Here is a 19,435-nt window from a genome sequence, read left to right on the forward strand (position 1 = left end):
CTTAAGAGTTAATCATCAGCTTCTTTTTATGTAAATGAGAACAGGAAAGACTTGCTTGGCTAATTCTCTCTGAAAAATCTTGATCTGATGCTATTCTTCACTGACTGTGTTCTGGTCAACATTTGCCTACAAGGAAGCCCTTTCTCACCCCTGACTGATGCTCTCTGAAGCCAGCAGCAGCTGTGGATATCCAGGAAGCTCAGGCGGGTTAATAAGATGAATGGGGATTGGGTGCACCCAGGCCTGGTGCTGAGCTGGGCAGTTTGGGTCATTGCAGCCACCACCGAGGGTGAGATGCCCAATGGGAGAGGATGGGTCTCAGAAATTGGGGTGGGAATTGCTCCTTGGAGGATCTTCTACTGCTTGTACATATTGGTGGAAATGAACCTTTTTTTCAAAGGCCCTTGAGGACCCATGGAGGGATGTGTGGTTCCTCAGGGAAACTGGGGTTTCCTGGTGTTGCTGAGAGCCTGAGACAAGAGCCTCCTTCTCGGGCACAGGTGGAGCACAGAAGCCTTGGTTCTACCCTCGATTGCTCGCACCGTTTGAGGGGCTTGGGGAGCTTTCTGTCTTGGGCACTGGGAAGCACGTGGAAAGAAGCCCATGCCATTGTTGTTCTGGCTGCAAGGACAGGACTGTCACCATTGAAATGACATTAGAATAGGGGCCCAAGACACCTGGGTCCTGCCTGGTGAATACTTGGGTAGTTTCTTCCTTAAGACATCATATTCTATGCGAACACTGAGAAGCCTGGGTGAGCTCAGCCTCCCAAAATATCGTCTTCATACTCCTGGACGCAGATGAGATGATTTCAGGAGGCATCTGGATGGGAAATTTTGGTTTTAAAACTTCAAATTTGAATTTTAATTAATGCATATTTGTTTCAAAAGCATATACCTAATTCATCAATATCACAACTCCAAAGATGTTATTGCTTATAATTGCTCTAGGTAAAGTTTTAAATGTTTATTTAAATTTGAGGATAAGAAAAATAAAAAGGCAATAATCACACAGCCTATACACAGATATGCCAGTAATTGTGCTCAGCTGTTGGAATGTGGAAAACTGACTAGATGATTTTGTGGGGCCCTAGAATCTGTAGAGAACATGTTCCCGTCATGTAGAAAGGAAGAATCTATGCTAATGATATGCAGGAGAAGGAAGATCAGTTCCTGAGCTAACCAGGAAAATTTCCTGGCTCGGTACTGGGCTCCTAGAAGAAGCTAGGTCAGTGTTCACTGATGGAGGTGACTTCTCAGGCTATCTCGAAGGAGGCAGTGAACTCAGATCCACCAAAACTGAGATACCGACAGTGCCTGAGTGCTTTCTGCTGCACAGATTCTGGGTTGAGAAAGAGCATCCCTGCTGGGGGGCCCTCGGAGTTGGGCTGGCGTCCTGCCTCTTCCCCACCAGCTTCTGATTCCTCCCCTGTGATCCCTCAGGGCTTGCTGCTGATGCACCACTCAGGAACACCAGGCTGGGATGGGTCCGGGGAAAGCAAGTCACCGTGCTGGGAAACCCCAAGCCCGTGAACGTGTTCCTCGGGGTTCCTTTTGCTGCACCCCCTCTAGGACCCCTGCGATTTGCCATCCCACAGCCAGCACTGCCTTGGAAAGACTTCCGAGATGCCACCTCCTACCCTAAATTGTAAGACCAGTCTCAGTCCCAAGTGTGACCTGTGACTGTGGGAGTTGGGGACAGAGCATAGAGGGGGAATGAGGTCATGCTGGCTGGTGGGAAAGGAGAGCGGGGTTGGAGGTTGGGGTGGAGGAGGAGGAGGGCTACAGGGTGGGCGAACGCATTAATATTCTTGTGGTTCTTCAATCGGCTCATAAGCGGAATCCCGGGGCTCCCACCTGAAGTTCCTGAATCAGAATCTCCAGAGCTGGGCCCAGAAGTCCACATTATCTAAAAGTTCTCAAGAGATTTTGAGCACCAACCAGGTGTGGGAAGCACCGTGATGGGTTATTGAGTCTTTCAGGCGAGGTGTTTCCATGAGACCTCTCGCCCCAGGCATGCCTGCAGTCAGACTGGCTGAGGGCTTTCAAAGGCAGAAAGAACCAAACTAGAGAGATTTTAGCTCAAAATAAAGAATAGCATCCTAGTAGTCCAAACTCCCTAATGCGATGTTCGGCCCCTTGTAGAATGATACCTGAATATGTCCCTCTGACACAGGTGGCCTGGGAGGAAGTGGAAAGGTCCCAGTTGAGGTGAGCAAGCAGTTGCCTGGTTAGTTGTGGAGGGGCCTTGTGCACTGAGTATGAGGTGAGACCTGAAAAGCCCCAAGAACCTTCTGACACTAAGATGAAACTCATTTGTCCATTCAGTCATTCATTCATTTATTCATTCAACTTATACTCATTAAGCATCAACTCAATACACAGCTCTCTATTAGGCCCTGAGAGATGCCACAGTGAATCAGTCACAGCTGCCTGCAAGGATCATACAGTCTTGTGGAGGAGAAGAGGCATTAACAATAACTGAGAGTTAAAACATAGGGTGAAAGGGCAACCATTAGGGGATCCGAGATGGGTGCTGCAGGACCACAGAGGGTGGTTAGCCTAGCCTCGAGGGAAGGTCAGGAATGGCTTTACTAAAATAAGTGACATCTCAGTTTCTAATAAAACAAAAGGGCAAGGAAACATAGACATCCATCAGGATAGATTTACTGCAGTGGTTTTCTGAGTCCATATTTTAGACCATTCTATTAAAAAAAAAAACAACACCATAAAAACCTAACACTAATTGAGCATTTAGTATAGTTGAAATTTTCACATATATCATCTCATTTAATCTTACTACATGTCAGGCTGTGTGCTAAGGACTATGTGGTGCAGAGAGTCCTGAGCTTTTAGCTGCTCACAGTTAAGTTGACAAAGCTGATGACACTCATGCACAAGCCTAGGAGAAGTTCTAGAAAAGAATACAAGATATGAGGGTGTTTCCAAAGAAGAGCTGTGCACTCCCTGGAGAAATCCCAGAAGGCTTTTTGGAGGTGGTAGCACTTGGATTGAGTTTGAAAGAAAGGGAAGCCCATCAGCAAGCAGATATGGGGCAGAGCAGTCCAGGCCAAGAGGCCAGCTTGAACAGGAGTCTACCTGTAGGTCGGCCTCAGTTGGTTCCTGGTAGAGAGGACTGGAAATGTCCAGGTGCTCCCCGGGGAGCAGAAGAGAAATATTCAAGCCAGCATCCTGCCCTCTACAGTGTGGGGAATCACTGAGCCAGCTTGAGTCTTTACGTATGCCTTTATTATGGTGGTGGGTGTAGGCAAGGGCATCTGGTGAGGGTTAATACTACAATTATTCTCCACAGTGCTATTTCCTACTCAGGGACCAGATCAAAGAGAATTATAATTGGGTTTCTTTATTTGCTCAGCAACCACAGATTGAGGGAAACGTTGGGCACAACTAGACTTTGTACCAAAAGCTCCCCATGTGCCTCTGCTGCTCGGGACAGAGGAGACAGCCAGGCTTTCCTGTTGTTGTGAGAACTGGCCCTTCCCAAGCAAGTTCTCTGACTTCAGCTCTGGGGACTTTCTCCTTCCTGTCTCCAAGGTGCCCCCAGAACTTGCAGTGGCTGGTCTCTGATCCACAGCTGCTCAAGGTGCATTATCCAGAACTTACGACATCAGAAGACTGCCTGTACCTTAACATCTACGCACCAGCCCATGCTGATAGGGACGCCAGACTTCCCGTAAGGCTACCTGCGGTGCTCGTGGCTCCAGCTAACAGGTTCTTGGCCTGGGATGCAGGCAGGGCAGCTGGGCGCTAGAGTCAGACCTAGCTCCTGCTGGGTGAAATGGAAATGTCATCACTGGACACATTAAAAAAAAAAACAGAAACGACTTTAAAATGTCATTATACGATAGATTTTTTATCTTCTTTTCTGATTGATTCTTGATGGAAGTAATTTGACATTTTGTTTAGTTTTCTTTTGCTTTTTTCCTCTCTTGAGTATCTAACAATATGTAAACTTGTGGAAAAGACACTGCTTAAAAGGACTCTGTGATTTAATATCTTTTTTTTTTTTAATTTGAGAAGTCCTTTTTGTTTTTAAAGAGGATAATGGCATACTGCAGTTTTTCTGGTTGCAAGTTAGACAGTCAGATAATGTTAGATATTTCATTTAGGAATGTAAAGGATCGTTAAATAACTGAGTAGGGGAAAAGGTCCCTTCTACAATTTCTCTTTGACCTCAAACTCCCATCCTCCTTTCACTACAAAAGGAGACCGGCTCTTCTGTATTCTAACAGCAACAACTACTGAGCGCTACGTGCCAGTCATAGTACATGACCTAATTTAATCACCATGGCAACGCTGTGGGGTAAGGATGAGGGCACCCATTCTACAGATCAGGAACCAGCAGCACAGGGAGGGTGGAGTAACTTGCTCCTCAGTGGTAAATCCTGGTACCAAAGTCAATGAGCTGACAAGATCCCCCTTTTCCTTAGTTTCTTTTTTCTCTTTTCTTGTCCCCACTGTTGCTGTTTCTAATATGACCCCAATTTTTTTTTAAATCTGAAGGAATTTATTATTGAGTACTGATAGGGATAATACAACTTGAATAATGTTTAACATTCTCTGGTCCTAATTGTTCTAATCAACATAGAAAAGTTTCTACATGTCTCTTCTTCCCCCCCCCCCCCTCCTCTTTTCTCTTTACAGATCAGAAAACGTTTCATGTTAAAACTGCTTTTGCTCTTATACCTGGCTTATAATTATTTCCATCTTCCCACAGGCCCTATGCTGTTTAGCTAACACTGTCTGATCTTGAAATGTGCCAGCTTTATTCTATGAGCTTTAGATGTGCAACATTTTTAAACCGTGTGATACTTTCATAGTTCACATCTTACAGATGAGAAAAGCAAGCTTCCGGGAGGTTCCGTGATCGGTGGGAGGTCTCACAGCTCAGTGGCAGGGCCAGAGCTGGACTCAAACCCAGAGCTCACACGCCTCACCCTGGGCCTTCCTCTTCTGAGGGGAAGTGAGACATTTATATGTCCCCAAGGAAGAGTGTGCTGACACGCACGGGAGGGGTGACCCGAGCACTCCTCTCCCCTCTTAGGTCATGGTGTGGTTCCCCGGGGGCGCCTTGGAGACTGGCTCAGCCTCCATCTTCGACGGGTCGGCCCTGGCTGCCTACGAGGACGTGCTGGTTGTGGCTGTCCAGTACCGGCTGGGCATATTTGGCTTCTTCAGGTGAGTCTCCTGGAGTATCTGATGCTCCTGACCTCCAGGGGGAATTTAGCACCCAGGAGCCTTCGACGACACCGAACAAATCTGGCAACAAATGCATCTCCAAATATTAATGGTTTAGCACAATCAAAAGCTCTTTCCCATTCATACAAAGTCCAGTCGGGCGTTGCTGACTGGTAGACACGCATCCTTCCACTTGGTCCTGCAGGGACCCAGGCTCCTTCCTCCCTGTGGCTCCATCTGTGGATGGAGAAAGAGCAAGCAGGATCCTGAGAAGAGGGGCTTCTGGACTGGCCCGGAGGTGGCACTCATCACTTCTGTTCACTTGTCACTGGAGGAACTCAATCGCATGGCCACATCCGCTGGCACGGGGAGAGGGGAGGAATGAGGCTCAGCTGCTTGCCTGGGAAGATGAGGAAACAGGTTTTACAAGCAGCTTGGTCTCTGTCATAGGGCCCACCACCAGGATCCTCAAATGCTCACCTGAGAATAATCGCACCATTCCACTGGCTTTCCTCCCATCAAGAGCATCTAATGTGTACTGGGCACTGACTGTGAGCCAGGCATGGTGCTCTGCCCTTGCCATGCATTATTTCGACTCACCCTCAAATATAATCCTACCAGAAATGCACTGCTATTATCCCCATTTTACAGTTGAAAAAAATTGAGATACAGAAAGGTTAAATAACTTTTCCAAGGTCATTGAACAGAAATGGGTCTCTTGACCCCTTCCATTATCCTGCCCAGGATATAGCAGAACCTAGGTCCTGGCCAGGGCATAATGTGAGCAAAGAGGAAGAGTGAGAGGTAGGGCCAAAGTTGTGTCTGGAGGTCACTGTCAGACACAGTGGGGAAGACACATGATTCGAACACCAGTCCTACCCTCAAGAGGCTCACAGACTGGGGTAAGCATAGAGGGTGGTGGAGGGGGATAATGCAGAAACACAACTATCCATTGTCCAGGCAGGCCACAAATACTACACTGAGTGGGACAGAGGAGGGGGCTGCCAGGAGTTGGAGGCCTCCCGAGGAAAGTGGCCTTCAGGTTGCACCTTCAAGACTTGGTTGGCTTTGGGGAGCAGAGGCTGGGAGGGGGCATGCTTGGCAGGTGGTCCTGCCTATGCAAAGCCTAGGAAGTTGGAGGGGAACGTAGCCAGGCAGGGGGCTGGGGCAATGTTTGCAACCTGTGCTCGGAGCCTGAAACGCTGGGAGGTGATTTGGGAGCTGCTGCGGGCCCCTGATCAGAGCAGCTACGCTCCTATCTGCTTTCTACATTGGGATTCTGCATAAGATCCCTTTGGCAGAAAGATTCCCCAAAACGCTTTATAATCTTCAATTTGGGCACTGATGAATGAGTAAGAGATGGATGTGGAAGACGATGAGACGCGGGACCGGGAGAGACCTTGAGTGCCAGGCCGCGCCTGGAGTTTGGGCTTTCTCCACTAACGGTGGAGGGACTCAGGAGTCCCCTGCTGAGAGCAAGAGGCTAGGCTGGGGGGCAGGTGCAGATGGGGAGTCCAGTCGGAGGCTTCTGCCGCTGTCTCAGTGCTCGCTGGTGCAGGGTGCTAGTCAGATAATACAGCCGTCCCAAACGTGTGTGGTGCCTGTTGCTTGCCAAGCACTGTCAATCTTCACAACAACCCTGTGAAGCAGGCACTATTGTTATCCCCATTTCAGATGTGAGAGATTTGAGGTGAAGCAGGTTAAAGGACTTGCCCGAGGTCACTCAGATCATAAGTGACCAGGCTATGAAACCTGTGCCAAGGCCAGGTTGTAACCATGAAAGTATATTGCCTCTCGGGATGAATAGAAATGGGGTAATAGGGGCAGCTGTGGGAACCATGCAGGGGTAGAACTGGCAGAGCTTGGCTCGTGGCTAGATGTGGGGGTCATGAAAGAGAGAAGACAGGGCCAGAGCCAGCCCAGGGGTCACTGATAGAGAAAGGAGGCCCCAGAGAGGAGCAGTTTGGGGGATGGGGAATGGAGGGGAGTGGGATACAATCCTGGGACTATTTGCGTATAGATATTTTGGTTCTGGGCATTTCTTTGATTGTATGGTATTTTCACTTGTGCCAAACTAATGGGCCAACCATCCTGGGAAGCACGTGCTGCTCTGCCGGGCAGAGGCATAGGGTTGTAGTTTGGAGCGTGGCCTCTGGGGCCAGTACAGTTGAGTTCAAAGCCCAAATATGCAAATTTTTACATCTCGGGCAAGGGGCTTAACTTCACTGTGCCTCAGTTTCCTCGTCTGTGGGAAGGAGATGCTGTAGCCATCAGTGTCCTGACAACATGCTCAAAGACATGATTGAGGAGAGTTGGCACGAGCTGTGGCCACGAAGGAATGAAGTCATTGTCCGAACCACGCCCCAGCACAGGGGAGCACATGATGGGAGACTAGACATCTCAGGCTCTTTGTTTCCCACTCAGACCGCCTGTCAGTGCCTCCCTGAACACAGCTGGGACTCTTTGGGGGCACAGATCAGGGAAGGGAAGGATGGGGAGAGGCAAATGGAGAAAAACCAGCCCCAGATAGCTCAAGGATTACAGGAATATTAGCCATAGAAGCACTCAGAGCAGTGCCTGGCACACAGGCTGATGTCATTGTCACCACGGTCATTCACCAGAACCTCCGTACCCAGAAGGCTTTATGCCCTGCTGCAGGCCAGCCCTCAGGAGCAGGGTCTTCTCCTGGGATCCAGGAACTTGGGGTACCTATAAATACCCTGAAAATGCACGTACAATATCATATATGTGCATTTTTCTGGGGTGTATAACTTTTATCAGATTCTCAAAGAAACCCAAATCCCAGCAAAGGGTGAGGACTAAGTCCACTTTCCCCAGCTCCTTACTGGGCCTCAACTCTCAGCCCTTTCACAGTGAACAATGACGACACCCTACCAAGACCACAGTCCCTGCTGAGAATTGCCTGTGCCTTCGGAGACAGGCACTGGCTGACTGACTCCTCCCCTTGCCTCTTGCCTGCAGCACAGGGGACCATCACGCTCCAGGGAACTGGGCCTTCATGGACCAGCTGGCTGCCCTAAGCTGGGTCCAGGAGAACATTGAGTTCTTTGACGGGGACCCGGACTCTGTGACCATCTTCGGCGAATCGGCGGGAGCCATAAGTGTTTCCGGCCTCGTGAGTTCTTGGCTTCCTAACTTGAATGAATCTCAGTGGGGGAGATAAGAAAAATGAGGGCTTTGAATCACTCACATTTTTTTTTTTTCTTTTTTTTTATTTATTTATTTTTTATTGACTTTGTAATAATATTACATTAAAAATATATATGTGAGGTCCCATTCAACCCCACCCCCCCACCCCCCCTCTCCCCCCCCAACAACACTCGTTCCCATCATCATGACACATCCATTGGATTTGGTAAGTACATCTTTGAGCACCTCTGCACCTCATAGACAATGGTTCACATCATGGCCCATACTCTCCTCCATTCCATCCAGTGGGCCCTGTGAGGATCCACGATGTCCGTGAATCACTCACATTTGATTGGTGCATCCACACTGAACAAATACTTTTATCCCCATTGTCTCCGTGAGCCGCACATGTACATCACGTGTTAGGGGTTCCGTTTCATTTTCTGGACAAGACAGATTCCATTGGCAGAGTTCAAATGAATCACCTAAGGTCTCAGAGGGAGAGATACCTTGAGTAAAACTCCTCTGTATTTGTAGAGTAGAAGCCCTCATTTCTGCTTACTTTTTTTTTGGCCAGTAAAAGGAATTTATTGGGATATGGGGGGAAAGAGCAGAGCTTGCTGAGAAATGGAAGAGAAGGGTGGAAATATGCACCTAAATTTGCAGGCTCCTCTTGGCAGAGAGAGCAAACTTTGGCTTGTGTAACTTGAAATACTTTTTTTTTTGGTCTTTTTTTTTTTTTTAATGTTACATTAAAAATATATGAGGTTCCCATATATCTCCCACCCCCCTCACTCCACTCCTCCCATAACAACAACCTCCTCCATCATCATGGGACATTCATTGCACTTGGTGAATACATCTCTGAGCACCATTGCTTCACATGGTCAGTGGTCCACATTATAGTTTACACTCTCCCCCAGTCCACCCAGTGGGCTATGGGAGGACATACAATGTCCGGTAACAGTCCCTGCAGTACCACCCAGGACAGTTCCAAGTCCTGAAAATGCCCCTACATCACGTCTTTTCTTCCCACTCCCTACCCTCAGCAGCTACCATGGCCACTTTCTCCACATCAATGCTACATTTTCTTTGATTACCAATCACAATAGTTCATGAATAGAATATCAGTAAGTCCACTCTAATCCATACTCTATTCCTCCATCCTGTGGACCCTGGAATAGTTGTGTCCACTCCACATCTATATCAAGAGGGGGCTTAGATTCCACATGGATGATGGATGCAATTCTCCTGCTTTCAGTTGTGGGCACTCTTGGCTCTCTGGTGTGGTGGTTGCCCTTCTTCACTTCCCTGTTAGCTGAGTGGGGTAAGTCCAATAAGCCAGAGTGTAGGAGTTTCTAGTCTGTTGAGGCTCAGGACCTGGCTATCACATGGACATTCCAGAGATTCAGGTCCCCTGGGTATACACTAAACTCCAGCACCAACTGTTAATTATTCCTCCCTTTGCTAATGCTAAGAGAAGGAGCCCCAGATGTATTGGTTATCCCACCAATGGTGGGGGGCAATGGTGAGGCCTGCTTGGGATACCCAGAGCCTCCTCTTGGCCCTGAAAAGTGTCCCAACTGGGACCTCAAGGTCGAGGTCAAGGTCTCGCAGCCATGTTGTCTGTCGGCCATGTTGTCTGCTGGGCCAGCTGCCTTCCCCCTTTCACCACACTAACCTCCTTCAATGCCCCCCTCAGAAGTTCAAGCCCTTATTCTTAAGGGGATGCTGAAGGGCAATGGTCATTCTTCTGTAGCTACTTCCTGCTGGTTAGGGCAGTAGTCCCTGCCTGACAGGGTGTCAACCTCTTTGGCTATGCTATTGTGGTTGAGGGAAGATGGCCCAGATTGCTTGTTGGAACTGGATGAAATCTCCACAAAATAAGGTGTTGGTTACTTTTTTTAAAGATTTATTTTTATTTTATTTCTTTCCCCTTTCTTTCCCTCCCCCCCCCCCTCAGTTGTCTGCTCTCTGTGTCCATGTGCTGTGTGTTCTTCTGTGTCTGCTTATGTTCTTGTCAGTGGCACCGGGAATCTGTGTCTCTTTCTGTTGCGTCATCTTGCTGCATCAGTTCTCTGTGTGTGCAGAGCCACTCCTGGGCAGGCTGGACTTTCTTTCACGTGGGGTGGCTTTCCTTACGGGGCGCATTCCTTGTGTGTGTCCCCTATATAGGGGACATCCCTGTGTGGCATGGCACTCCTTGCACACATCAGCACTGCGCATGGGTCAGCTCCACATGGGTCAGGAGGCCCTGGGTTTGAACCCTGGACCTCCCATGTGGTAGGCAGATGCTCTATCCGTTGAGCCAAGTCCATTTTCCTGTTGGTTACTTTTTAATTGAAAATCTCAGCTAAAGCATGAAATAACAAAGGATGCATGGGAGCCTTTTATTTTTAACTTAAAACTTAAAAAGTACATTTCTTTGTCAGTGGTTTGAGATAGTGCCTTATCTTTTCAAGACTGGTCTAATGACTTGAGTTCCAACATGGGCCCTCTTATATAAGCCACCCAAAAAGCACTGCCTTCAAATTGCAGTTAATTTTCTTTACAGAGAATGTGAACTTGAAGGTGCCCACAAAGCAGTCTGACTGTAGTACACTTCTTTCCCAGATATATCTCCAAAAATTTTACTCTTATCTTGTCCCCTAATTTGGCAGCAATATTTTAGTTGCTTGTCTTTATCAAGTTTTGTTCCCCAAATATTTTTTTAATTGTACACCCATATTCCACTGGCTCATGTGATTATTTCATTCGATTATGCAATTATAATAGTGGGTGAAACTGACAAAACAGATTTGAAAGCAAAGGCTCTTGGTAAGAAGCTGGTGGAAAAAGAAATGTGTGGGGATAGTAGAAAACAGCCTATTGATTCTGTGGGTCAGCATTTTCTGGGCATCAGTTAACATGTTTTGCAGAAGGAACTGTAAGTCGATTATGCAAAGATGAGTTAAAGGAGTTTCTGCTATGTAACCCTTGACTGTATACAAGGTATTTTTATCTTCAAAACAACCTTATAAAGAGGATTGTAGTAACCCAATTATGTATATATAATAACAGCCACCATTTCATAAGCACTTACTATTGACCAGGCACAGTGCAAAGCCATCTGTGTTCATTACTCCCCTCCCCGCAATCCTCACTACCACCCTGTTGTGCAGGCTCAATTATTATTCCTGTTTTACAGGGGAGTAAACTGATGTTTAGAAAGAATAAGCAAACATGCTTGAGGTTACTCAGCTGGGAAGTGAAGGAGCTGGAACTCAAATACCAGAATGTTTAACTTCAAAGTTCATGAGGAACCTAGAGTTCAGAGAGGATAACCATTGCCCAAGACAGCACGGATAGTCTTTGAACCCCAAATCAGGTCTCTAAGTTTAGGGCTCTTAAAGAAACTTCCTTGGAAGGTTTCTGTAAAGAAGGGACGCGTGGTATGTGTGATGGGTGGAGAGACTCTGGGTAACTTTTCCTGGGTCCCCTGTGGTCTCTCTCCAGATTCTGTCTCCCTTGGCCAATGGCTTATTCCACAAAGCCATCATGCAGAGTGGGGTGGCCATCATCCCTTACCTGAAGGCCACCAATAACGAGAAGGAAAAGGATGTAGGTATATTGTTAAAATCTCTCTAGCTTCCTCTGCTTGATCAGGAGTCAATAGACTCACCCTGTGCTTGCTTTCCTTACTGACCATGCCCAAAGGAACTGATGCTGGCCCAACATGAACCTTGTTCCTCCATGGAATCCCTGGTTCAACAGGAAATAGGTCTAGCTACACAAACGCAACATAGCTGATGTGTGTGACTGCAAATATGTGTTATAGCTTTTATATCTGACCCATTATTCTTTGCTTGTGATATATAACTCAGTTCTCTGTATCAAATACAACTCATTTCCTGTACCTGTTCTGCTCCATAGGGAATGGCTACCTACAGCACCAAGTTGAGAAAGATCCTGAGGCTGTTTCTAGCTTGGTAGAAACTAACACTGTGGCTGTTATCTGGCAGGGGATTATGCTGGGGGAGGTAGGACGTATGTCCAAAATATTTGTTATTTGTCTTCTTGTTTTAGCTTTCTACTAGACAGTAGGACCTGGAGATCAAGATTACCCTGCACTTACTGAGTGCCCATTGCCCAACTCTATGTCTGAATCTGTGGGTTTATAAGTGGAGAACACATAGCCTAAACTCGAGGAGACTATACTCTTCTTATTGCATGGGTTTTTGACCTGGAATCCACAGTTAGGTTCAGGAGGTAGCCCTTGAACCTTCTACAGTTGTATGAAGACCCTATAGGCTTGTGCATTTTCCTGGTGAGAGGGTCTGTAGCTTTTATCAGATTTTCAAAACATCCATGATGCCTAGAATATTAAGGACCACCATTTTCAGGGACAAGTTCTACCTATACGTGTGAAGGGTTCAATGACGGCGCAAGAAGATGTTAAGTAAAGGGCTAGGTTGAAAAGGTGGGATTTCTTGGGGTAACTCTAGATTGAAGGAGGAAGGACTTCATGGGGGCTGCAATGGTCTGGAGGAGGCAGGATTTGGAACTTGCAATTGGCAAAGAGATGACAAGAAGATTCCCAGGGCATTTCAGGCTGGGGTTGAGAGATGGGACTTTAGCAGAACTGACTAGCTGAGGATCTGATTTAGAGTCATGCCTCATCTGACAATTAAGAAGCTAGCAAACCCACTGCCTACTCTTGGGGGTCTCTCTATGCCTTAGTCCATTCAGCACCCTGAGATTTGGCTGCTTGGCTCTGAGGGTCATAGTGTCAATGGAACCAAGGTCACAGGACTGGTCTCTCTGTAACCCAGGGATATTGACTCCACATTCCATGGCCACAGACTGACAACACCTTTCTCCAGCTAAAGATAACAAGGAAAGGTCAGGCCAAAGAATAAGGAGAGTAGGGACAGTGCAGTGCCATTACCTGTCCTTACCTTGATGCACATTCCATTCTAAGAGCTTGGGCAGGGGCAGCAGGCTGGCCTCACATATGAAGAACCAACCTGTGGTTGGGCCGAAGACTCTTCCAACTTCCATTTTCCTGGATGTTTTCAGTTCTGTGCTATGACCGTGCCCTTCTCTGGAAATAGTTGCAGGTGCTTGCAGATATCTGTGGTTGCAACAGGTCAGACTCCAAGGCCCTGCTGCAGTGTTTGAGGGCAAAATCCTCCAATGAGTTACTGAGCCTCAACCAGGTAAAGAGGGAGGGGTGAATTTTGGGTAAACTTACCTTTTGAATGGAGTGGTGGAAAAAACCCTATCACTCTGTTATTTATTTTATTTGGGACCTGGAAAAAGGGGGTTAGGGCTTGGGGATTCATGGCCACAGTTATAAAAACAAACGTGGGGCATAGAACCCTTATAAGTAATTTAAGGAACTTGGTGGGGGAGTGGTGTTACTGAGCCTGGAGAATAATCAGCAAAATATAAGTGTTGTCTCTAAGTCATTGATGGTAACTCATTGGGAAAAAGAATTACACTTTTTCCATGTACCCTGAGAAGCTAAACTCAAGGTCAAGAGCTGGAATTTTCTAAAAGATCATTTGTCTTAAAAAGGACTGGGCTCCTTCAGAAAGCAGTGGCTACTCCCCTCTGCAGGTATTCAAGCAAAGTCTACATGACCACTGACACTTTCAATCAGCAGATAGCTAATTGGATTGAATGATCTTTTATGTCCTTTCCAATCCTGAGAGCCTTTAATAGTCTTTGAAAGAGCTAGGCCATTATCTGTCATTTCTTAAATGGTTCTTTGGCATGAATTAAGTATCTGCTGAGCCAGATGGGGACTGTGAAGATGGGTAATAGAAGTCCTTGACCTGATGGAGCATGAAAGTGTGTTTGTGTCCCCAGTCCTCAAACAAAAACCTAAAAATATAATGATTAGAACTAGGTATTTCTTTCTGAGACCCAAGAAATAGCCAGCCATGTCCAAGGCAAAGCAGTGTGAGGAACACATCTCAGGAAGGTGTTTGCACCAACCCCTACGATCTGGCCAGCCCCTCCTGTACCACTTTGGCTATTGCATTTGGCCAGTGATTATTAACTCGAGGGTACATCAGAATCTCTGAACGGATTGTTAATACAAGTTGGCCAGGTTGCCCTAGAGTTTCTTATTCAGTAGGCCTGGAGTGGGCCCTGAGAATTTGTGTTTCTGACAATTTCCCAGGTGAGGTTGATGCTTTGAGAACCACTGCAATAGGCCACTGTTTTTCTGAGGTAGATACTATTGCTATCCCCATTTGTCAGATGAGAACACTAAGCCACAGAAAAAAATGGAATCTGCTTATGTAAGTGGCAGGGAGGGCTAGGCACTGATCTATTGGGTTTGGCCAACACTGGTATATTTTTATTTTCCTGATTAATTTTGACCATTGCTACCCTGAGCTGGTTCAGCCTGGCTAGGATTTGGGAACAGCAGCTTTTGTGGACAGAAGCAGTTGCTGATTTTTCTTCTCTTCTTTATTTCAGAAAACAAAGTCTTTCAGTCGTGTGGTCGATGGCCAGTTCTTTCCTGATGAGCCTCTAAACTTATTGACAAAAAAAACATTTAATCTAATTCCTTCTATCATTGGAGTCAATAACCACGAATGTGGTTATCTAATGCCCATGGTAAGAATTCCAGCTATTCTCCCTGCCTCTTTCTCCTGGGCATTTCCATAGATGATGCCAAGAGTCATGAGGGTTGGCGGCTATCAGCCATCTCTGCTGTGATCATCGTTCCTCTCCCCGAGAGAGGGTACTTGAGGACTGGGGGGAGTCACAGGAGGGAACCCCCTGCTCTTCGTCCAGGTTTACAGTGAAAGAAGCAACTCCATAAAGAGGTGAGAGAGGATTTGGATGCATTTGATCTTTACTTAAAAACATTAGAAATATTGTTTCAAATAAAGACTGTTATGACTTCAAAGGTGAAATTCAGGTAGTTTGAGGAAGCTTCAGCCCCCCAAACTTTCATGTCCAGCTATGGTGCTGACTTTTGGGCTACCAAGAATGCTCTCTCTGGTTGTGTAACTTGTAAAACCACTTAATCATTTTATTCATTCAACACATACTTAGCAAGCATTTGCAATGTACTTGACACACTTCTACAAACCGAGGATTCCACAGCAAACAAGGCACAGTTCTAGCTTTTGTTCTCGAGTGGAGAGGCAGATAAAACGCAAGGTTGAAAAGATGATTCCAGACAATGATATGGGCTATGAGGGACATAAACCTGGGAGAGGTTTCTTCCATAGGAGAAAAGATGTTGGGAGTGGCTTCTCTGAGGCGCCATCATCTGAGCAGAGCTCGAAAGCTGAGAAGGAGCCATGATTTCTTGACACTGGGGTTTTGGAAGACCCTTCCCATTCGAGATAAACTTCAACTGTTTTTGGAAGAATAGGGTTTCAAATTATTCATATTGTGAAAGTTTACTTATATAGACAAACCACCTCCTCTGGAGCTGGGGGAAATGAGGCTAAGAAATGAAGAGGTTTACAAAGTTGTAAAGCTAGTTGGTGGTCGTCTAGAAACAGTCTCCTGAGTTCATTGGGCTACTGAAGGGCCAGTTCCACCATCATTAATTTGATCCATAGAGCAATGCTTTTGGGTAAGTGGGAGTGGGAATTATTGTCTTCATGTTGTAAATGATGCATCTGAGTTATAAACAATGATTTAAATAAAGTCTTTCGATGCTTTCTACATCTGTGCTAGAGAGAAGAAAGCAGGTGCTGCTAATGACAACACTAGAGCCACTGCGGCTAGCTTCTGAGCGCCTTCTGTGTGCCAGGCACAGAGCAGCACAAAAACTTGCAAGAAAGGGCATAATTTTCCCTATTTTACAGCTGAAGTCACTGAGGCTCAGAGGCTAAAAAGTGATTTTCCTAAGAAGGTGACAGTGGTGCATAATTGTCATGCATTCCCTCATTGTGTGAAATATGTCTAATATTAGTGCCCACCTCATAGGTCCGCATCAAATAGCCTGGCATATAGTAAGTACTCAATAAATGCTGCATTTTGGAATGATTCAAGTAGCAGAGCAGGAATTGGTATCCAAATCTGTGTAGGTCAAGAGCCTGCCAGCTAGAAACTATAGGAAATCCCTCCAAAATGAATCACAAATCCTTAATATACAGAGAGGCTTTGTAGTAGTTAACCTATACTTGTTGATAACTTTAATGACCCTGGAGGTTCCCCCGGATGCCAGGAGACAGGTATGTTTGGAAATCTACCCCAGTATTCATTGCCCCAAGATTTTCAGCAGAAATGTATCAAGGAGATGCTTTCATAAACTTGAAAAGTGAATAGTATTTCTACCCTCCACATTTTTAGGTTTGTAATAATAGCCAGGAAATTGTCATTTAACAAATACTTTCATGGAGCTCTTCCTATGTACCAGGCATAGCTGCAAGTGCTTTATAAATATCAAACCACCTAGTTCTCATCACATCTCCATCTTATAGATGAGGAAACTGAGGCACAAAGAAATTAAGTCACTTGCCTTGGTCACAGGCTCGTGAGTGGGAGAGCTGAGACTCAAACCCAGACTGGTACTGCAGAGCCCATCCCCACCTCCCGCCCCCAATCCTGGCTCTCCCCACTGCTGGCTTTTCAGAGGCCTACGGCAAAGGTCTTTTAAAGGAGAACAGTTTCAAGATTTTTCTGGTCTTCCATTGAGTTTGGTATCAAAGCCAAGGCCTTTTCATAGGGCAGCCACTCAGGTATGACAGGGAACAGCGGCCATTTTTCAAATATGAGAAAGAGAAACCAGAGTCTGAACAGCCGGCTGAGGATGCTCCTAAACATGGCATTGTGGGGGCAGAGAGAGCTACACTGACCCCTACTCTCCCCTTTGAGAGGTGGTTGTGCTCACAGAGGATGCTTCTCTCTCCAGAATGAGGCTCCTGAGGTCCTAGAGGGCTCCAACAGGTCTCTCGCGTTCCATTTGATACATCAGATCTTGGTAAGTGCGTGTGGGTGACAGTGGCTCTCCAGAGATTCACTCATTTAACAAACATCCTGGGTCACACTCAGGGATAGAAGCTGGAGGTATAGACATTCCTCTCCTCATTCATTCATTCATTCACTCACTCATTCATTCATTCACTCACTCATTTATTCATTCATTCACTCATTCAATAGACCTTTGCCAAATGTGAGTCCACAATCCCACAATCCAAGGAGCTCTGAAAACTCGAAGACTTTTTGTAACCCATGGGGCAGCCAGACCTAGACTGACACTGGTCATGAGGCATTCTTGTTCCCATGTACAGTTCACTTTATTTATCCCACACATACGCTTCTCAGCAGACATATTAAAGTGGTTGCTGGGGTGCTATTCCCGGCCCCACCAAGCATGTTACATAATATTATTTCATATATTGAATGATCTATGTAGAGTCTGATGGTTCTAAACTCTGAAGCATGCCTGGGTGGGTGGAGCTATGTTCACTACACGCCAGCCAGGCAGAGTGCTAGGATCTAGCACTATCAAGAAACTTCCATTTGTTTAAACATTCATTCATCCATTGACCAAACATGTCATTATCAGGTTTTATTCTAGACACCAGGACATAGAGACGGATTCCTTTCCTTGCTTCTTTTCTTCCTTTTTTCCATAAACATTAATTCAGTGCATACTCTGTGCCGAGTCCCTGTCATTCATTTATTCATTGAGCACATGCTTATTGAGAAGCCATGGGCTCCTGCTTTCTCCTAGACAATGCTAAGCAGGTACTCCTCCTGCACTGAGGTACTTGTAGATGGTTGGGGTGGATGGACGTGAGGAGACACTTCAGCTCACTCTTAGGGGGGCCAGAAAAGAGGAAAGTCTGGAGTCAGAGGAAAGCAGATTGCTCCCAGGGAGAAGGGCCCTGGAGGATGAGGGCAGTTTGTCTGGCTGAGGAAGGGGCAGTGGTGAGAGGAGCCAGAGGAACCAAGAAGAGCCACTGATAGCAGAGAGGCATGAAGAGATCAATGGAGGGGGTCACCACGGCAGGGGAGGATACCTGGCAGTCATCATAAGTTTGGAGGAAGCATATACTTTCATCCAAGGCTGAGAACAGACAGATGTGTGATATGACTGGATTTTCATTTTAGAAAGAGGCAGAGTAGGTCAGACTGAAGGCCAGGGACCCCTCAGGTTCTGAGGCTTTGGGGAATGGTGGTGGTAGAGTTTGAGGAGTCTCAGATATCTGAAAATGATAACTGAGATATATTTAAAACCTAAGTTGGACAGTGGGATCTCTCAGGCTGGATTGGAGATGACTGCATGGAGGAGGTGGTCATTGAGCTGGGTCTTAGGGAAGGGGAGTGTTGGGACAGAAGGGTATTACAAGTGGAGAAGGTGTCTCAAGCCAAGTTCCAGGGTGAGCAGTAGGTTGTTTGGGAGGAGCAAGGGGAGTGGAAAGGCATGAAGTCTCTCCTAGGCCCAGGAGCCTGCCGGGAGCTGCTCTTCAAATGGTGAGTATTTCCCTGGTGCAGAAGGCATAGCCCTGCTCCACAGTCCCAGGGCTCTGCAATGTGACTGTCCTACTGGGTTTTGCCAGAGGCTCCACACAGCTTCCTTACCCACCGTGGCTACCTCTAGCACCATGGGGTCTGCCAGTCATGTGGCCCAAGGGGCCAGCCAGAATTTATTGCAGAGATCTTGCTTCCTCTGGGCCTGACTGAACACCATCAGCTTTCTAGGGACTCTAAACGAGTCTAAGCAGTGCTCCCAGGTATGGTATATGCTGCTTCAAAATTCCAAAGAAGCCTACCAAGGGCTGTGCCTCCATCTTAATAGAAGGGGGTTGACCTATAACAAGTTGTCCTATCATTCCCCAGAATATCAGACCTCTAAAAATGTCCCCAAATGGCAGACCTTCAAATCTTCATGAAGTTTGCCTTCGGTCCTCTAACATTTGGAATTGGGACAAGTTGAGGAAGAAAAAGACTGAGAAGCAGGCTGATGCCAGGGCAAAGACAGCCTCAGATGCCCTGTTAAGGCATTTGGGAGTGGGCCTTGGTGGGAAACAACAGAACTGGAGACCTGTTCTGTGCCAGACAGCATGTTTTTCTCTTCATATCCTGTGTCATCCTTCTATCCAGAGCAAGGCTAACTTCAT

At 46.6% G+C, this 19,435-nt stretch overlaps 1 protein-coding gene across 1 annotated transcript in view; it reads left to right on the forward strand.

The window, feature by feature from the left end:
- The first annotated feature begins 216 nt into the window (after positions 1-216).
- The window catches only part of CES5A (carboxylesterase 5A), a 29,615-nt gene continuing 10,396 nt past the window's right edge, over positions 217-19,435 (forward strand). The window contains exons 1-9 of the mRNA XM_004455062.1: positions 217-289; positions 1,443-1,647; positions 3,555-3,693; positions 5,065-5,198; positions 8,181-8,334; positions 11,844-11,948; positions 13,442-13,546; positions 14,820-14,960; positions 17,221-17,289. Coding sequence (XP_004455119.1) covers positions 217-289; positions 1,443-1,647; positions 3,555-3,693; positions 5,065-5,198; positions 8,181-8,334; positions 11,844-11,948; positions 13,442-13,546; positions 14,820-14,960; positions 17,221-17,289 — 1,125 coding nt within the window. The remainder of the gene's footprint in view (positions 290-1,442; positions 1,648-3,554; positions 3,694-5,064; positions 5,199-8,180; positions 8,335-11,843; positions 11,949-13,441; positions 13,547-14,819; positions 14,961-17,220; positions 17,290-19,435) is intronic.

This window comes from Dasypus novemcinctus, chromosome 18, assembly GCF_030445035.2.
Source record: "Dasypus novemcinctus isolate mDasNov1 chromosome 18, mDasNov1.1.hap2, whole genome shotgun sequence".
NCBI classification, from domain to species: Eukaryota; Metazoa; Chordata; class Mammalia; order Cingulata; family Dasypodidae; genus Dasypus; species Dasypus novemcinctus.